Source organism: Daldinia decipiens (assembly GCF_022478715.1).
Source record: "Daldinia decipiens strain CBS 113046 unplaced genomic scaffold F4813scaffold_3, whole genome shotgun sequence".
NCBI lineage: Eukaryota > Fungi > Ascomycota > Sordariomycetes > Xylariales > Hypoxylaceae > Daldinia > Daldinia decipiens.
In genome coordinates, this window is record NW_026054546.1 from 179,962 (window position 1) to 195,121 (window position 15,160).

The 15,160-nt window shown below is 47.8% G+C and overlaps 4 protein-coding genes across 4 annotated transcripts; 1 reads left to right on the forward strand and 3 right to left on the reverse strand.

Annotated features, from left to right (window-relative positions):
* Positions 1-91: 91 nt before the first annotated feature.
* Positions 92-2,039, reverse strand: F4813DRAFT_385280 (uncharacterized protein; the record flags this gene model as incomplete). The annotated part of the gene is made up of 2 exons (XM_049246228.1): positions 92-1,785; positions 1,847-2,039. The coding sequence occupies 2 exons, from the start codon at positions 2,037-2,039 to the stop codon at positions 92-94; spliced, it is 1,887 nt and encodes a 628-aa protein (XP_049103566.1).
* A 1,271-nt stretch (positions 2,040-3,310) lies between these two features.
* F4813DRAFT_344993 (SGNH hydrolase) lies at positions 3,311-4,930 on the reverse strand. Its single transcript, XM_049241714.1, has 4 exons — positions 4,555-4,930; positions 4,388-4,484; positions 4,207-4,331; positions 3,311-4,113 (listed from the first exon to the last, which is right to left on the reverse strand). Exons 1-4 carry the CDS (start codon positions 4,558-4,560, stop codon positions 3,577-3,579), a joined length of 765 nt encoding a protein of 254 aa, XP_049103567.1. The 5' UTR covers positions 4,561-4,930; the 3' UTR covers positions 3,311-3,576.
* A 702-nt stretch (positions 4,931-5,632) lies between these two features.
* On the forward strand, positions 5,633-11,298 carry F4813DRAFT_344995 (uncharacterized protein). Its single transcript, XM_049241715.1, has 3 exons — positions 5,633-6,132; positions 6,184-10,303; positions 10,360-11,298. The coding sequence occupies exons 1-3, from the start codon at positions 5,756-5,758 to the stop codon at positions 11,260-11,262; spliced, it is 5,400 nt and encodes a 1,799-aa protein (XP_049103568.1). The 5' UTR covers positions 5,633-5,755; the 3' UTR covers positions 11,263-11,298.
* A 746-nt stretch (positions 11,299-12,044) lies between these two features.
* On the reverse strand, positions 12,045-14,454 carry F4813DRAFT_398203 (uncharacterized protein; the record flags this gene model as incomplete). Its single annotated transcript, XM_049248022.1, has 4 exons — positions 12,045-13,206; positions 13,255-13,990; positions 14,053-14,130; positions 14,205-14,454. The coding sequence occupies 4 exons, from the start codon at positions 14,452-14,454 to the stop codon at positions 12,045-12,047; spliced, it is 2,226 nt and encodes a 741-aa protein (XP_049103569.1).
* Positions 14,455-15,160: the final 706 nt, after the last annotated feature.

A 15,160-nucleotide genomic window follows, 5' to 3' on the forward strand; every position in this document is an offset into this window, starting at 1 on the left:
CAGAGAGCATTAACACTCGAGCTCAGCAAACCATCATCAAGCATTACTCCGTTATCTCATAGAGCTCGCTTCTATCTAAGTGTGCTGCTCTTTACTCGGCTGCTGCAGTCGGCGTTCTTGGCTTGCCCGACGAACTCATCCACGAAAAAGCTGATGCGCTACCAATAGGGTTTGTAGAAGTACGCGGCGTTCCCGATGCGCTTCGAACCTCACGCGTAGTTGCGTTCGCTTTCGGTTCCACGCTACTAGACGCTGTTCGCTTCGATTCCCACCGGATGCTAGTACTGCTATTGCTGATACTGTCTGCCCCGACATGGCTCTTACGTCTAGGTTCGACGTTACCTTTGGGCGTCGAAGCTGGTTCGTAAGATGTCCCCGTTCGTGCCGAGGATGAGGATGTTGCTGACTTTGTTGGCTTCAAAACCTTCATACTCCGAACCCCACGCCCAGCAGGTTGATATCCACTCAACGGGGAGGCATCCTTTTGTTCGTTGCCATTCAGAGCAGGTCCGTGGCGCCACGAATTCCAGATGCTCCCTGCCGCTGAGGATCGCCGCTGGTGGTCACTTGGTGCATCATTCGGCTGAACTTGGGACTCCCTCGTACCCGACTCCGAGCTACTCATCTCCTTATAGTGCCTCTCGCTTTCACCGCCGCTTTCTGATATGCTACTTGCCCCGGTAGTCGCGGCCTGCTGGCTCGCTAGCTCTGAAGATGGCGATGCAAGTGCTCGGGCGTCATCATCTCCATGTACTTCTCTCGTCTGGGCTCTGTCAGACTCCGTGGCCGTGGTTGCTTGTGACTTGGCTTCGCCCAAGACAAATGGGCGCGCTGTAGCGTTCAACTTCGGTTTCTCAGGGAAGATAGCCATCGTACGAATATTCTTAAATATTCCATTATCTTCGGGGCGGACGAAGGGTACAGACAGTTTCTCACGTTCGCTACTATACAGAGTCATACGATTCTGCGAGAACAGAATATCGGCACAATGCTCTCTCAGTGCTTCGCTACCAATGAAGGTGCGGATAGTCTTTTTAGCTTCGATATTGTCGGGTAGATCTACCCCTGCTACTTCGAACGTGCACGTCAAACTCGGTATCTGCGGAGCTGGACTCATTCCTCGAGAACTCGGTTGCGACACGGTTGCCTCTGTCAAGTATACGGGTAAACGAATTCGGTGAACACCATCCAAATCGCGATGAATATCACGTGTCAAGTCCAATTCTTTGATCAGAGAAAACTCGACAACCGACTTCTGCGATCCGGTGCACACGACTGCGTAGAGTAGAGTATCGTGCGCAAAATTAGGAGCTAGCCAGCATCGGATAATTGAAGGCACGGAACCCAATACAAACAGGCTCGGCGGCGGCTCTGGAATCCCAATCGGAGAATCGTCATCTTGACCGGCGGGTGTAAACGTGGTGTCTATACCTAAGCTACTTCCGCGTCCGGAGGCAATAGAATGGTGAGAGTGGACCGAATGGACCGAATGACCGGCAGAGCTATGCCTGCCGTCCGACTTGTGAGACAGAGAGCGTTCCATCATGTTATGGTTGCCAAGGCCGCTGCCGGGTCTGATTGGACCGAAGTCACCTGAATGGCGACCATTTTGCGCCCAGCTTGAACCCTGGAGAGCACTCTCATCGAAGCGAACACTATTCGCTCTAGAAGCCGCGCCGCGCCTTGCCGGTTCATCTTCAGCATCCAAGTGCAAACTTCCCAGAAGACTCTGGCCCTGCTCCTCAAAATCGTCAAAAATTTCGTTTGGAGGCATCTGAAGTGGTCCTAAAAAGCTGTTAGAATCTATAGTAGCTATATATCCGTGATAAACACGAGAGGAACGAACCATGCTGTGGCGTACCGCTTAGAGCGCTAGGAAACGGCGAATTCCAAACGGATTTGATCGCGGCATCGTTAGCTTGATGCTTCTCCAACCGAGAAATTCGTTCAGCATGGTTATTCTGTATCATCTGCATCTGTTTGACGTCCATCTGGACACTGTAGAATTCGTCACGGGAAACCGGGAAACGGGGATCCATGCCAACCCGAATTATTAACGTCACAACGTGAGTAAGAAAGACTGATAACAGGATAAACGGGCTTGACTAAATTCAATGGAAGGAGAGGCTCGGTCTGCCTAGGGGGGGTTTGATAGAGATCGGAAACAACGGGATCAGAAGGTCGACTTTTAAGGAGCTTGGATGGCCGACTCGTATCATCAAATTGTGATGATGTGCCAAATTGTAGCCCATCGACTTCATGTATAGTTCTATAAAAGGTGCTCTGCGGCGCAATCGACTCCCCGTTCGAACTGATGCGACCTCTATCCTTAGTATGTGAAAGACCGAGTCCACCACCACCTCCTCATCGCAGAGGACCGAATGGTCACTTTGCGGGTTACTGTGTAGAGCAATATTACTATGTTCTAATCTTAGTATATGTTGATATTTAATGGTGGAGGTTGTTCAAGGTCGAAACACGAGGGCTTCCGGCGGAGATATGGAACGGACGGCGCGGTAAGGCGGTGTTAATTTGCAGTATCGATCAAGCGACCTTATCGTTAGAGAGGCTCGAGTATCTTTTGTGGTCGAGGAGGGCGAGACACTTCTCGTAGCACCAAAGACGAGGTCGGCGTAGCAACGATATATTACAATCACAAACTTAAGTTACACGCCAATCGAACTCTTTGTAGAGGATGGACGACGTCAGGTTCGTCTAATCGGCGGTGGCGACCGGGTTTCGCAGGTGATCTACGGGCGTAGGATTTTTAAGTAGTCGAAGGCGAAGTCAGATAAAGCGACTGAGGAAAAAGGAAACAGTCCAATCGGTGTCCTAAGTTTCAGGATGGCACACGAGATGGATATATTGGACGGATAACAAGATGGAGTATCAAAACAGGTTGGCTACCTTGTAAGATGTGGTGCAAGGCAAAAAGAAAGAGGAATTAAAATTATCGAAGAAGGCGGGAACTTCTGAGAACAGGGCGGTTGCTAAAATTGAGGGTTTGAAGTTTTGGATGATGACTGCTTGTAGGTTACGGATTCTCATAAAAATGGATGGCGGTTTAGAGTAGCAGTGGCCGTTCACGTTCGTAGGCACTTACCCACCATTGGATTTCCTTAGCGCGCATCAACTTTCCAGTACGTACCACGAAACTACGAAACTACGAAACCACAAAACCACAAAACCACGAAATGGACCACATTTGGTAGGTTAGGTAGGTAGGTACCTATTTATTTCCTAATGCACTGGCCAAGCGGCTGCTGACTGGGCTGATGCTGACATACAGTACCTAGGTACCTACCTAGAGGTACCAAACCAGGAACCCTACAGTAAAATCTCCGAATAACAACTTCAATTCCCCTAATGCAATAAGCATGTAATGTATGTCTTGCATCCATGGATGTTTTACGGATTTCAATCTTTTACAACTACACATGTAAATAATCATCACCTGTACGAGTTTCATGTAGGAAAGTCGCATTTGGGCAATCTAGACTATTATTTTCAAGAAACCCCAAGGGCTTCTACGGTACATACCTACCTATGTATGTCATATCTACCCTGTGTGAACAATTACAACGTTCCGGGGTTAAGCACACGCCAATCTGGGAAAACTCCCTGCTTCTCTGGGAATGGGCCGATATGTGGCTTGACAATGTCAAATAAGACTTTGTAAGCTTCTCCGCTCATATGTAAACCATCTGGCAAAAGTTGTTCCAAGGCACCTCTTTTGCCTCCAGGATATCCCAAGGGAGAGCCGCCCGCGTCGAAATCCGCCGTTAAGGAGGTAGCTTTATCCAGGATAGCTTTCTGGAGGTCGATAAGCACCACCCCGGGAATTTCTGCCGCCACCTTTCTAGCCGTCTCAGAGTAAGCAGCGCTAACGGCCGCTTGCCGCGTTGCCTGCGGATGTCCGAGGGCCAGGTCAAGCTCGGTAATTCGGATTTCGTCAATAGGAGGGGGCGTAACAAGCAGAATCTTAGGGCCGTGGGCCTGAATGTATTCGTGAGTGATTATCTTAGTCAAATTCTCTTTATATTGATCCATTGGAACGCCCTGGGTGTTGGTCGGAATATCGATGCACGCATCATTCGCACCTAGCAAGACTAGCTATAATACGCAATCGTCAGGCTTTGCAAGCATAATTACGCTAAGCGCACAACGAACGAGAGCTCGGACAGGCAAGCAAATATCATCACTTACAAGGTACTTGATCCTCGGATTTGAGGGTGACGCCGGCAAAAATATCTCTGGAAGCAATTGCAAGGCATTCTTGGTATTGTAGCCGGAGAATCCTCTGTTGATCACGTCTAGGTGTCGCATACACTCTATGAACGATTCGAAAATAAGCACGATAAGCTTGCCTGAGAATGTGTTGACATACGACTTTGTAGAGCACCTTGGAACGAGAAGCCATCTTGAACTTCGCTAGCGCCTTGGAAGAGCGAATCCCCAAAAAGGACCACTTGATTATATGGTTTCTAACCCGTACATTAGATTCCGAAGCATGAGCTTGAGAGTAAGAAGGGGAGAGTATGTCGTGACACTCACAGCCATGGTCTCGACTGAGTTATGTACTTAGAAGAATGTAAGTTGTTCAGCACTGGTAGCGAGGTTGAGATTGAAACTGGCCACGCCCACCAACTGCCTGGGTACCGGACGAACTCAAGCTAAAATAGTGGACAGAGGGATGAGGGGAGCGTCGGTCGCAACGCATGCATAGGTAGGTAAGTAACCTAGATACCTAGGTAGGTAGGTACGGCCCGATCACTGCGGGAGTATTTCCACCGAAGGCGTTGAAACTGGAACGCACCCGCCAATCAGGAGTTAGGAATAATGATCACTTCTCGATTTCCGCCGTATAATATATGCCTCTAGCCCCGTAACTGTTTAACCTTGAAGAGTTTACATTTATTCTGATATCAACATGCTTTGTATTCAGGTTTCGTTAATGCCTAATACTATTAATGTTTCACTATGGTTCCATTTTCAATATATTCATCAGGAGCTTCTCGTGAAGCTCGTTCCTTTTGTTAACACGTGAAGGTTATAGTATCGAGTTTAGATTAGATTTTCGCCAACACATTGATACTTAATAATACCGATCCGTCTACCTACATGGTTAGATATTTACGGATCTAATTAAACTACATCATCTCGTCGTATTAGAATAAGTTAGATAAAGCTTCCGAAAGAAGGTCGTATCATAAAAAGCAATGTTAAGAACGACAATATAGATAGCAGCTAGTAAAAAGACTGCCGCTTCTATACTTGACAGGAAGTGATGACAACATACATTATCTCGACGCAAGATTACAGCACTGAAAAATTATAGCCTAAACCCTCATACATAATGACGTTACCAAGATCGTCATTAGAAAGAAGCGAAAGCCACCTACATCTCTTCAGCAGGGAGTTTTTTTCTTTTTCTATAGGATAGGTACATAGGTACATAATCTTGTAAGTTGTTAGCGCTTAATTCGGAAATTGTAAGACATTAGAAGTTGGTAAAAGTGGAACTCCTATTATCCATATTATTTGATTCGCCAAACCTCTTATCGGCAAACGCCTCTGCTTAGGAAACTTTACTCCCCGCTAAAATTTTGGGAGAAAAAGTTCAATTGCAAATCACGAATCACGAAAAGTCACCCGGAAGATAATTGAATGCGCGCCTATTAGTCACGGCAACTCCCAAATCTCGAGGCCAGGATTTTCTAATGGAAACAAGTGCGCTTCCAATACGAACACTAAGATGACGACAGCATTGGCTGCGCAACTCGCGCAGATCGCTGCGAATTCGAAGTCGACACTTGATATCAAGGCGCAAAAAGCTGCACATTCGAAGTCGTTGATATTCGAGCCGCGAGTTGCCGCCTCACAAAATTTTCAGACCTTATATAGTATCTGTTACCAAGGATATGAAGAGCTATGTCAACTAGACTCACGATTTGTGTCCTTTGGCGCTACTATATTCAGCGAGCAAAGCCAAAATGAGGACCGGACTCAGATGACTATCGCCGAGAATGCAGAACTTGACAAGAAGATAGACTCCTTTCTTCACCTAGCTGGTGCGCGGATAAGGCTCATGCCAACTATCAAGGCCATCGAATGGCTTATTAGGAGGTTCAGGTAGGCGCGCAAAGTATGTACTACTGGATCCGAGTTTTAACATTGCGATAGGATTCACGAATATAACACGGCCATGCTCATTTCGACATTTCTACCGTACCATACCATCCCGGCCTTCGTGACTCTTCTATCTATCCTCCCTAATACGATACCGCAAGTATACAAGTTTCTAGATCCCTACGTTCGGTCCTTAACCCAGCCGCCGAGATCTGTTCTCGTTCATCAAGCTATACACCATCCCGACTTCCTTGCTGCGCTTTCGACATACACCCTAGATGCATGCAGGGCTCAACAACACTATCCTGCTCTGATATCATTCTGGGGTGGTATTATGACCGAAGCAGTGAATGGCATGCTAGACAGGATGCGATCCGGTCGCCGCAGTATCCAACGAAGCAACGATCAGACTCTCCTACACCAGATTGGTCCAACTCTTAGCGAAGCGTTAGTAATGCACAAGGTCCCTAGTCTGCAAATAGCTTGCTATATGGTTATCTCTGTTTTCGTGGCGAAGGGTGACCTCGACGATGCTGCTATCAGTGCCTTGATGGACCAGCTCGTTGCTGGATGGACTACCGAGTCTCTCCGTCCTGGTCTTGTCTGTCTCTCAATCCTTGCCCAGTACCGTTCTGCAAAGCAAATGTCAGGAAAAGTAACCAGAGCGCTACTTAAAATCCCAAATCTGTCTAGCCTCCTTGCTGAGATTAGCAGAGAACATAGCATCGGGAAATTAGCAAATGGACTCTGTCTAGCTTTGGTTGAGAGGGCTCACAAGAAAAGTGACATAAAGGGTCTATCAGTAGTCGAGGCACTGCTCTTGAGCTCCACTCTTAACGAGCAACAGAGAGCTGTCGTTTTCAAGAGTTTATTATTGGCAGCTCATAAAGTCGAGGACAGCGTTGATGCACAAGGAGAGGTACGAAAGGCTCTCGCATCCATAATCATCAAGCTCTCTCAATTAGAGACAGACTCCGGGAAGATCTTCATTAAGGCGATTAATGAGACTGAAATCGACGTGGATGCACTAGAATTGAGGCTTGGTACTAATCTTCAAGCGAGACGACTTGCGATCGAGCCTCAACAAGATGTTGCAATGGTGGATAATGAAATATCAACACCCGCGCCCGTCGAAGACTTCAATTCTGCCCTCCAGCGAGTGGGTAAATTATCGGTCTCATCATCGGATTCGTGTCTACAAGCTAATGGTTTTGATATTTTTACTGATTTATGTTCTGTTTTCCTTTCCGGTCTTGCAGAGCCAGATAAACTCAAGGCTTTCGAGGAACTGGCACCTATACAGCATAAACTAGCAAACGAAACTCCCTTTTTCTTCACGTTCCTTATGCGAATCTGGTGCGGGCCATATCCCGTGTTAGCCCGTGTCGCAGCTCTGGATATGGCAAAACTACGCCTAAAGAGCAGCGATTGCAGTAGCATAGATTTCCAGGCTCTCTTGCCATATACCCTGGCGGGATTAAATGACCCGTCAAAAAGGGTACGACGCGCTGCCGCAGACCTGGCCATCGTGCTAGAAAACTTATTCCAGGAGCTAGTTAAATCTGAGAACTACACACGCTGGGCTAACAATCACCTGTATGATAATGCTGACGCATCGGTTTGGACGACAGTAGACGTCTGTCACAAACTACTACGGAATGTCATTACCCCTAGCCTTGAGGAATGCGTATTGAGTGCCGATTACATTATCGAAGCTCTGCAGAGCGTATTGAATAGTAGCTCGAAAACTCCGACCGATGAAAATAAGGATAAGAAGAGCCACCTTTCTCATGGAACGCGACGTTCTGTGCTGACTTTCCTCGCCTCCCATACGATTCACACGCCACTGATGACTCTCAAGATCCGCCTTCTCGCGTCTCTAAACCAAGTTAAGGGCGTATCGGGCACTACCCGTACCCAATTACTTTCACCATTACTCAAATGGTGGTCTTCTTTGTCTTCCGAAGATGCTACACATACCTGCTCTCGGGACGGGGTCGAAGAGTCAGCTTTGGATCAAAGCTGTGTCGGAATTGTACTTCCAAATGATAAAGATGGCTTAGAGTTCTTGTTAGATGTTGTGGGGTCTCAGCAACTGCTGACTAGGCTAAACCTCCTCCACGTTATTTTCTCGCGCATTCAGGGTTCATGGTCCTCTATGAAAATGGAAGCGAGGCATATGGTTGCCAAACGTATGCTTGAGTTGTCACAGAACGATCTGTCCAGTGATAGTGGTGTAGTCTCCAGTGAAGCTGCCAATCTTCTAAGGAGTGTTGAACTCACGACCGATATCCTCCTATTCTTCCTAGAGTCTTTGCAGCCAGCAGCGAAGATGGCTATCGAGCCCCCGTCGGGGAAGCGGAGGAGAACCAGTTCCTCGGAAACCCATCGGGGACTTGGCACGCAACCAACCCCAGAGTTGAGCGCGGTACTCAGGCAAGTGACCTTTGTGTTACAACTTGTCGAGGGGTCTGAGCCTGAAAAGCACCCAGAACTACTCAATGCTCTTTTCAACGCCCTTTCGGAACTGCAACACTTCAGAGTGCTTGTCGGCTCAGAACTTGGGTATCTTCAGAATCTGATTCTTCGGAGTTTATTGGCTATGGTCCCTGCGTACAAGCACGACAAGTCATTGAAGATCGATAGCACGGGTGGACACGGTGATTTACTTGTGAATTGCATTCAGAAATCATCGAGCCCATCAGTGCAAAATACTGCACTCCTACTTGTCGCACGCTTAGCAAACGTCGCTCCAGGCTTGGTACTTAATAGTGTGATGCCGATCTTCACACATATGGGAGGCTCGGTACTCCGCCAGAGCGATGATTACTCTGCTCATGTGATCAACCAGACAGTCAAGGAGGTCGTGCCACCACTGATCCAATCACTCCGTAAAGGAAAGATCAGTCCGCTGGCAGGAGCCTCTGAGCTTTTACTCAGTTTTGCGACCGCATATGAGCATATACCATCTCATCGAAGACTTGGATTATTCGTATCCCTTGTAGAGACGCTCGGTGCTGAAGAATTCCTATTTGCGCTCTTGGCCATGCTTACGAACATGTATGGCACTACCGATCAGGTGTTATCATTTGCTACCGAAGTCTTCAACTACTTCCCAGTCGAAGTCCAGCTCCAGTCTTTGATAAAACTACTCAACCTTATTGGGGACATATTCCAGCCGAGACCTAATCTCTCTGCCGTCCTTCTTGGTACGAGCGAACAAGGCGACCGAGATCCCCTCAAAATCGGGTTTCGCCAGCTGGGTCTTGTACCACATCTTTTATCTAGCAGGAAGCTTACCACGCAAATCGCCAAGCTCACTGAACGGGATGATATGGAGGCTTCTAAAGTCCGCGAGCTCTATTCAACTCTACTAGAAGACCTCTTGGTTTTGGCGGACTCGTTAAAGCAGCAGAAGAACCTGTATAACCGCTGCGGCGAGGCACTTTCGAAGCTTCTCAATCTCCTTTCCATTGGAGAATTTATCAAAGCCGTCGAAACACTTCTGGATCGGCCCGATACTGTCTTGCGCCGAAAAGTCCTCCGAGCTGTCGAGGTTCGAATCGACGAGGAGAACCAAGGAGATGCTAACTCCAGGGCGGCTTTGCTCGCATTCCTACCTCACCTAACAGCCATCATTAGAGTATCTGATGATATGGCTTATAAGCACATCGCCGTGGGCTGTGTGGACAAGATCTCAGAAAAGTACGGAAAGAAGGACCCAGAAGCCGTTACTGCAGCCGCCTCGACAATTGCCAGCGACCAATGTTTAGGTCAAGATGATGATAAACTCCGTGTCATGGCCTTACTCTGCTTGGCTTCCCTAGTTGATGTTCTTCAGGATGGCATCGTACCTGTCCTACTATCTGCCATCCCGAAAGCTCTCTCATATATAACAGAAAGCATCAAAACCGAAGTACCCGGAGACGCACTCCACAATGCTAGCTACGCATTCATAGCAGCATTGGCACAGCATCTCCCCTATATGCTCTCCGGCGCTTACCTAGGCCAACTTTTAGCGGTTTCCAGTAAATCTGCTAGTGCTAACTTAGGTGATGAAGCCAACGATGCTAGGCTTCAATGTTTGCGATTACTTGCTACACAGGTTGATGCTAAGATACTTTTTTCCGCCCTGGAACAAAATTGGACCACCACGAAGGACTCTGGTTCCGCTGTAAGTTGATATATCACATCAAATCGTCGTCGTCGTAAAACTAACAGCAATGACAGGCTACACGAGAATATATTAACATTCTCGGAGTTGCAATTGACAAGCATTCAAAGGTAGATATCTCCAAGAATGCCGGTCCCCTTTCAAGTATATTCCTCAGTGCCTTCGACCTACGTAGATTAGAACTGTCCAAGACCGAGGTTAGCGAGGATTTCTTGCGACAAATGCCTCGCATCGAAGAAGCCACCAACGATGTTGCGCTGAAGATGATATATAAACTCAACGATGCAGCCTTCCGGCCCATTTTCTCACAGCTGATGGATTGGGCTGTTTCACTACCAAAGAAGGATACTGCAGGCAGAAGTCTCCGTCTGTTGAGTGTCTACGGGTTCCTCTTGTCGTTCTTCGCCAGCCTGAAATCTATTGTTACCAGCTACACATCCTACATCATTGACAGCGCCGTCGATGTTCTCCGCACCGCAAGTCTGAAGAAAGCAGAGGAACGTGATTTATGGAAGAGAGTGCTGCACACCCTCGCCAAATCATTCGAGAATGATCAGGATGACTTTTGGCAAGCCCCAGCACACTTTAATGCAATAGCGCCTACTCTAGTCACTCAGTTCACCCATGCTTCTTCTATCAACTTAGTGGAAGACCTTATCCCGGCCATTGTCGAACTTGCTGCCGCCGCCGATTCCCAGGAACATCAGAAGGAGCTGAATGGTGCCCTACTAAAACACTTACGCTCAGAACAGATGTCGATTCGTCTTGCAGCCGTCAAATGCGAACAGGCTCTCACAAATAGGTTAGGCGAGGAGTGGCTATCTATGTTACCGGAGATGCTTCCTTACATTAGCGAGCTGCAAGATGACGACGACGAGGATGTGGAGCGTGAGACACATCGCTGGATCGTAGGCATTGAGGGGGTTTTGGGAGAGAGCTTGGATGCCATGTTACAATAAAAGCGTAAATCATACTTGAATAAAACTAGTCGTAGCAATATTGTCTGTCTCTGTATTGTGACAAGGAGATGAATGAAATCCAAGGAGACTACAATAAGAACCTATCTTTGCCTCCCTAAGAAGAGCCTGCTGTGCCTACCCGAGTCCAACACGTCTGGTAGAAAGGACTTCATTCCCGGTCTTGATGGTTGCTGTAAAATTATGTTAATACGAATGCTAGCTAGGAAACTCGAGAGCTTTCTATGGGGATGTTAGGTCATCAATTCAGTGTTGTTCAATCTGGAATTACATACAAATTCACGAAGAGCAGAAGATTTACTAATAGAGAATTTCGTATTACGAAAATGCAAAGTTACAAATGAGCAGGGGGCATCTGCGGCATGGCTTGCCTTTCCTAACCTGCTAGCAACAAATTTCCTTCCGGTCCATCCTGTTTTTCCTTACACCTGAAAAGAGAAAGCCCCCTAAAGGGGAAGAAAGCAGCACGTCAAATCAAATCATCAGACTGTGTTAGTTGTGATGAAAAGAACCGAAGACAAGGAAAGAGAAAAAAGAAACCAGAATCCTGTTGTACTGTTCCTCCTTGAGTTGGATATGCCGTTCCATGCCTGTGTGACAAAGTTGTCCTTTGTATCTGTGCGTTCGAGTTGATGGGGTTAGGAAAGCCCCCGTGGCATATGCGAAGGCCCACTAGACATCCATTGGAGTGTAGTGTGCGTCGTGTGGCATCTTGTGAACATAGGATTGTATCAGCCAAAAAGTGTTTAGCGTGTCGCTCGTCCTTAGATCGACAGGGCAATGGCCACCACGGTGGACAGCATCACAATGCAGGTCACTGTGTCATAGTTGCTGTCCTGGTCCCGGTTTCGCAGGTTGGAGCGGGCCTTTGAGTTAGCACCGCTGGTCTCAATAGCGGAAGAGGTGGGACGAGGGGGACTGGTGCTGCCTGAGATGGTGAAGTTCAAAGGAACAACTCCGTCTGGGGAGGCGGGGCCGAAAGGGATGTTCTCGGGCACCGAGGTGTTGGAGTTGGAGGTGCCGTTTCCTGTACCGTTGACTGCAAAGGGGTGGAATGTGACGATCGCAGATGCAGATGCAGTGGGATAAGACTGAGTGCTGATATCCATCACGGAGTGCGGGTGCAGACTGTAAGTGGTGATCATAGTACTGATCAGAGTGCTCACAACCAAGTCGGAATCATCAGTAGTGGATGAAGAAACCTTAGGGACCGGAGTGACATGAGGCACAGAAGTGGTGTTGCTTGAGGTAACAGAAGAAGACTGGGTAGCAGACACAGTCGAGTTGGGACTAGCAGTCACGAGAACAGTGTGAGTGCAAGGAGTAGAACTAGAAGAAGTGCTAACAGCCTCAACACCATATGTGCTAGTAGTATTCCAACCAATCGAGACGGTCTGGGTAGTGTTCAGAGAAATAGTCGAGGTTGATGTAGAAGTCATGGTCGACGTCATCAAAGTCAAGTTTTGAGAGCTCTCGTAGGTGTAAGGGACAGCAGGGGGCTCGACATAAGAAGTGCTGCTCTCAGTGGCACTAGCCACGGCGCTGGTAGAGGTGCAACTGCTAGAGACGGTGCTAGTAGAGGCAGTGTCGGTCGAGGCAGAGTTGGCGTACACAGTCGAGAAGATGACAACGGTGGTGGTCTCAGTTTCCTTTGCACCGCAAGTTCCAGCCGACGAGGTAGGAATGCCGGTCAGAGAACCAGTTTGAGTGACAGTAGACTCTTGGGACAGATGAATAGTAATAGTACCAAGGGGAGTCTCTTCAATAGTGGTAGTCTTCTCAATAGTACTGATAGGAGTCACGGTTTCGGTCTCGGTGCTAGTGTACATCTCAGAAGAGCTTGAGGCTGACTGGGAGACTGGCGTAGCCACAGCCTGGGTGCTCGACTCGAGTGCTCCTGAGGTGCTTGCAGACATGGCAGCGGTACTGTAGGATGTTAGCTTTGATCTTAATGGAGAAAGTAGTGTTACATACCCAGCAGTCGTAGTCACAGTAGAAGAAATGGTCTTGGGGACAGAAGCAGTCTTCGAGGCATCCAGGGTGCAGTTGTCAGAAGTCCAGGTCTCGGTGACTGTTTGGTAGACTGTAGGAAGGGTGCTAGTAGTGTTATAAACACCAACCGAGAGGTCCGACTGGGAACAAGAAGAAGAACTAGAGAAAGAACCAGAGATGTTCATGGCAGCTGTGGCTCCGGTGGTCAAGACTGGGATGGGAGTAACGGTCACAGTGACATCAGAAACCGAGGCAACAGTGAATGATCCAGTGCCAGTGCCAGCGCCTGCATACTGAGACGAAGATGTGCTATTACCAAAGTACCAGCTAGTAGGTCGACCAGTGATCTCGGACAGGGTCGTCTTGGCAGGGTAAGAGTTCTTAGACTGAGAGCCTGTATAGGTGACAGTGGCATTGGGGATACCGCTAGACATGCTAACAGTTGCAGTTGCCGAAAGAGTAGTGCTGTTCAGAAGCTGGGTGACATTTGCACCAACTGAAGAGGAAACAGTGGTAGGCGCCTCGACAGTAACAGGGACAATGACGTGAGAGTGGGACAGAGTGGTGAGGTAATCAGTCGCAGTGGCGTTCATGTCACCAGGGGTGGGCATGAAAGGAGTCACAGTGAGACCGGGGTACTCTCCATAGCCAGTGACCTCTCGTCGATACTTCTCAGACTGAGCGGTGCTCTTGTGATGAACACTGACATACAAGTCGGCTAAGAAATAGTTAGCTATGAACAAGCGCCGCATGATGACTATGTCTTGTATATGCACATACTAATGATCAATCCAATGGAGAGGATCATGATTGTGACCAAAAGGCCGCGGCATACTCGAACCAAAAGTTTCATGCGGCCTAGTGAACATTGGTTAGTTATATCATAGTAATAAGCAGACAGAGTGATAGTCTTGAGAACATTCGGCACTTACTGTTGCGATGATAGGCAACCTCGGGGTCCTGGACCTTGTAGTCCATGCCTGAGAAGCGAACAGTCTGATAGCCCTGAGGTAGAGGTTCCTGCTGAAGCTGGGGCGTGACGGGCTGTCGAGGCTCGGGAGGAGAAACGGAGTAAATCCAGCCGAGATACTCACGCCAAGTCTTGGTAGAGGTACCAAGAGAACCAGGCTGCTCCTGGAGGGCCACGCCGGGCGCGACGTTCTGTTCCTTCTCGGAAATCATCTCGACACTGTTAAGTCCTATAGTGGGAACATGTAGTTAGTGAATAGTCTTAGTCTTGATTGAGACTGATGATGTATAAATATAAAAGAATAGCAGTATTGTATAATGCTGAAGAGAAAAAAAAATAGGGGTAGAGGTATGTGGGTATTGGGTAATGGGTAATGGGAAGGTTAGTAAGGAGTGTGCTGTGGGTGGACAAACAATATGTTATACAATATGTTATACATTGGTATATGGTGTGCCATTAGGCAGACAAGATACTAGACCACGCGACCGGGGATAGAAGAAAGAAAAGAAGACTTACCAATCTTTTGAACAGTGTTTGAGGTTTGAGATACTGAAAAGCACCTATCGGAGGAACAAAATCCACAAGAGGGACGACTAGTTCTGATATGAGTAGTTGTGATAGGAGAGGGGGCGAAAGGAAGGTCAATATGAAGTGATATAAAGTAAGGATGGGTGGTTTGGGAAATAAACAAGGGTTCTGGTTGATAGAGGTTGGTGTAAAGAAACTTTGTGAAGATGAAAAGAAAAAGAGGGCGACGTGTTAAGAATGGGGTTGTATATAGACGCGAAGGCGGGGGAGGTAGAGTGCGATAAGGGTGAGGGTGTATGTACGGCAGAAACGCGAGTGGTACGGAGTGGTAGTTGAAGGTGGAATGAACAAGAGAGGTAAGTTAATAATAGAAACATGTACTTACGATAT

What these genes read in the sequence shown, in the direction of transcription:
- F4813DRAFT_344993 (XM_049241714.1), bottom strand. An exon ending in CCAAGGTGCTCTACAAAGTC is followed by an intron (nt 4,332 to 4,387) that starts GTATGTCAACAC and finishes AATCGTTCATAG; the next exon opens with AGTGTATGCGACACCTAGAC. An exon ending in ATCCGAGGATCAAGTACCTT is followed by an intron (nt 4,114 to 4,206) that starts GTAAGTGATGAT and finishes TGCGTATTATAG; the next exon opens with CTAGTCTTGCTAGGTGCGAA.
- F4813DRAFT_344995 (XM_049241715.1), top strand. Translation starts at nt 5,756, where the DNA reads ATGACGACAGCATTGGCTGCGCAACTCGCGCAGATCGCTGCGAATTCG. An exon ending in TGGCTTATTAGGAGGTTCAG is followed by an intron (nt 6,133 to 6,183) that starts GTAGGCGCGCAA and finishes ACATTGCGATAG; the next exon opens with GATTCACGAATATAACACGG. An exon ending in CGAAGGACTCTGGTTCCGCT is followed by an intron (nt 10,304 to 10,359) that starts GTAAGTTGATAT and finishes CAGCAATGACAG; the next exon opens with GCTACACGAGAATATATTAA.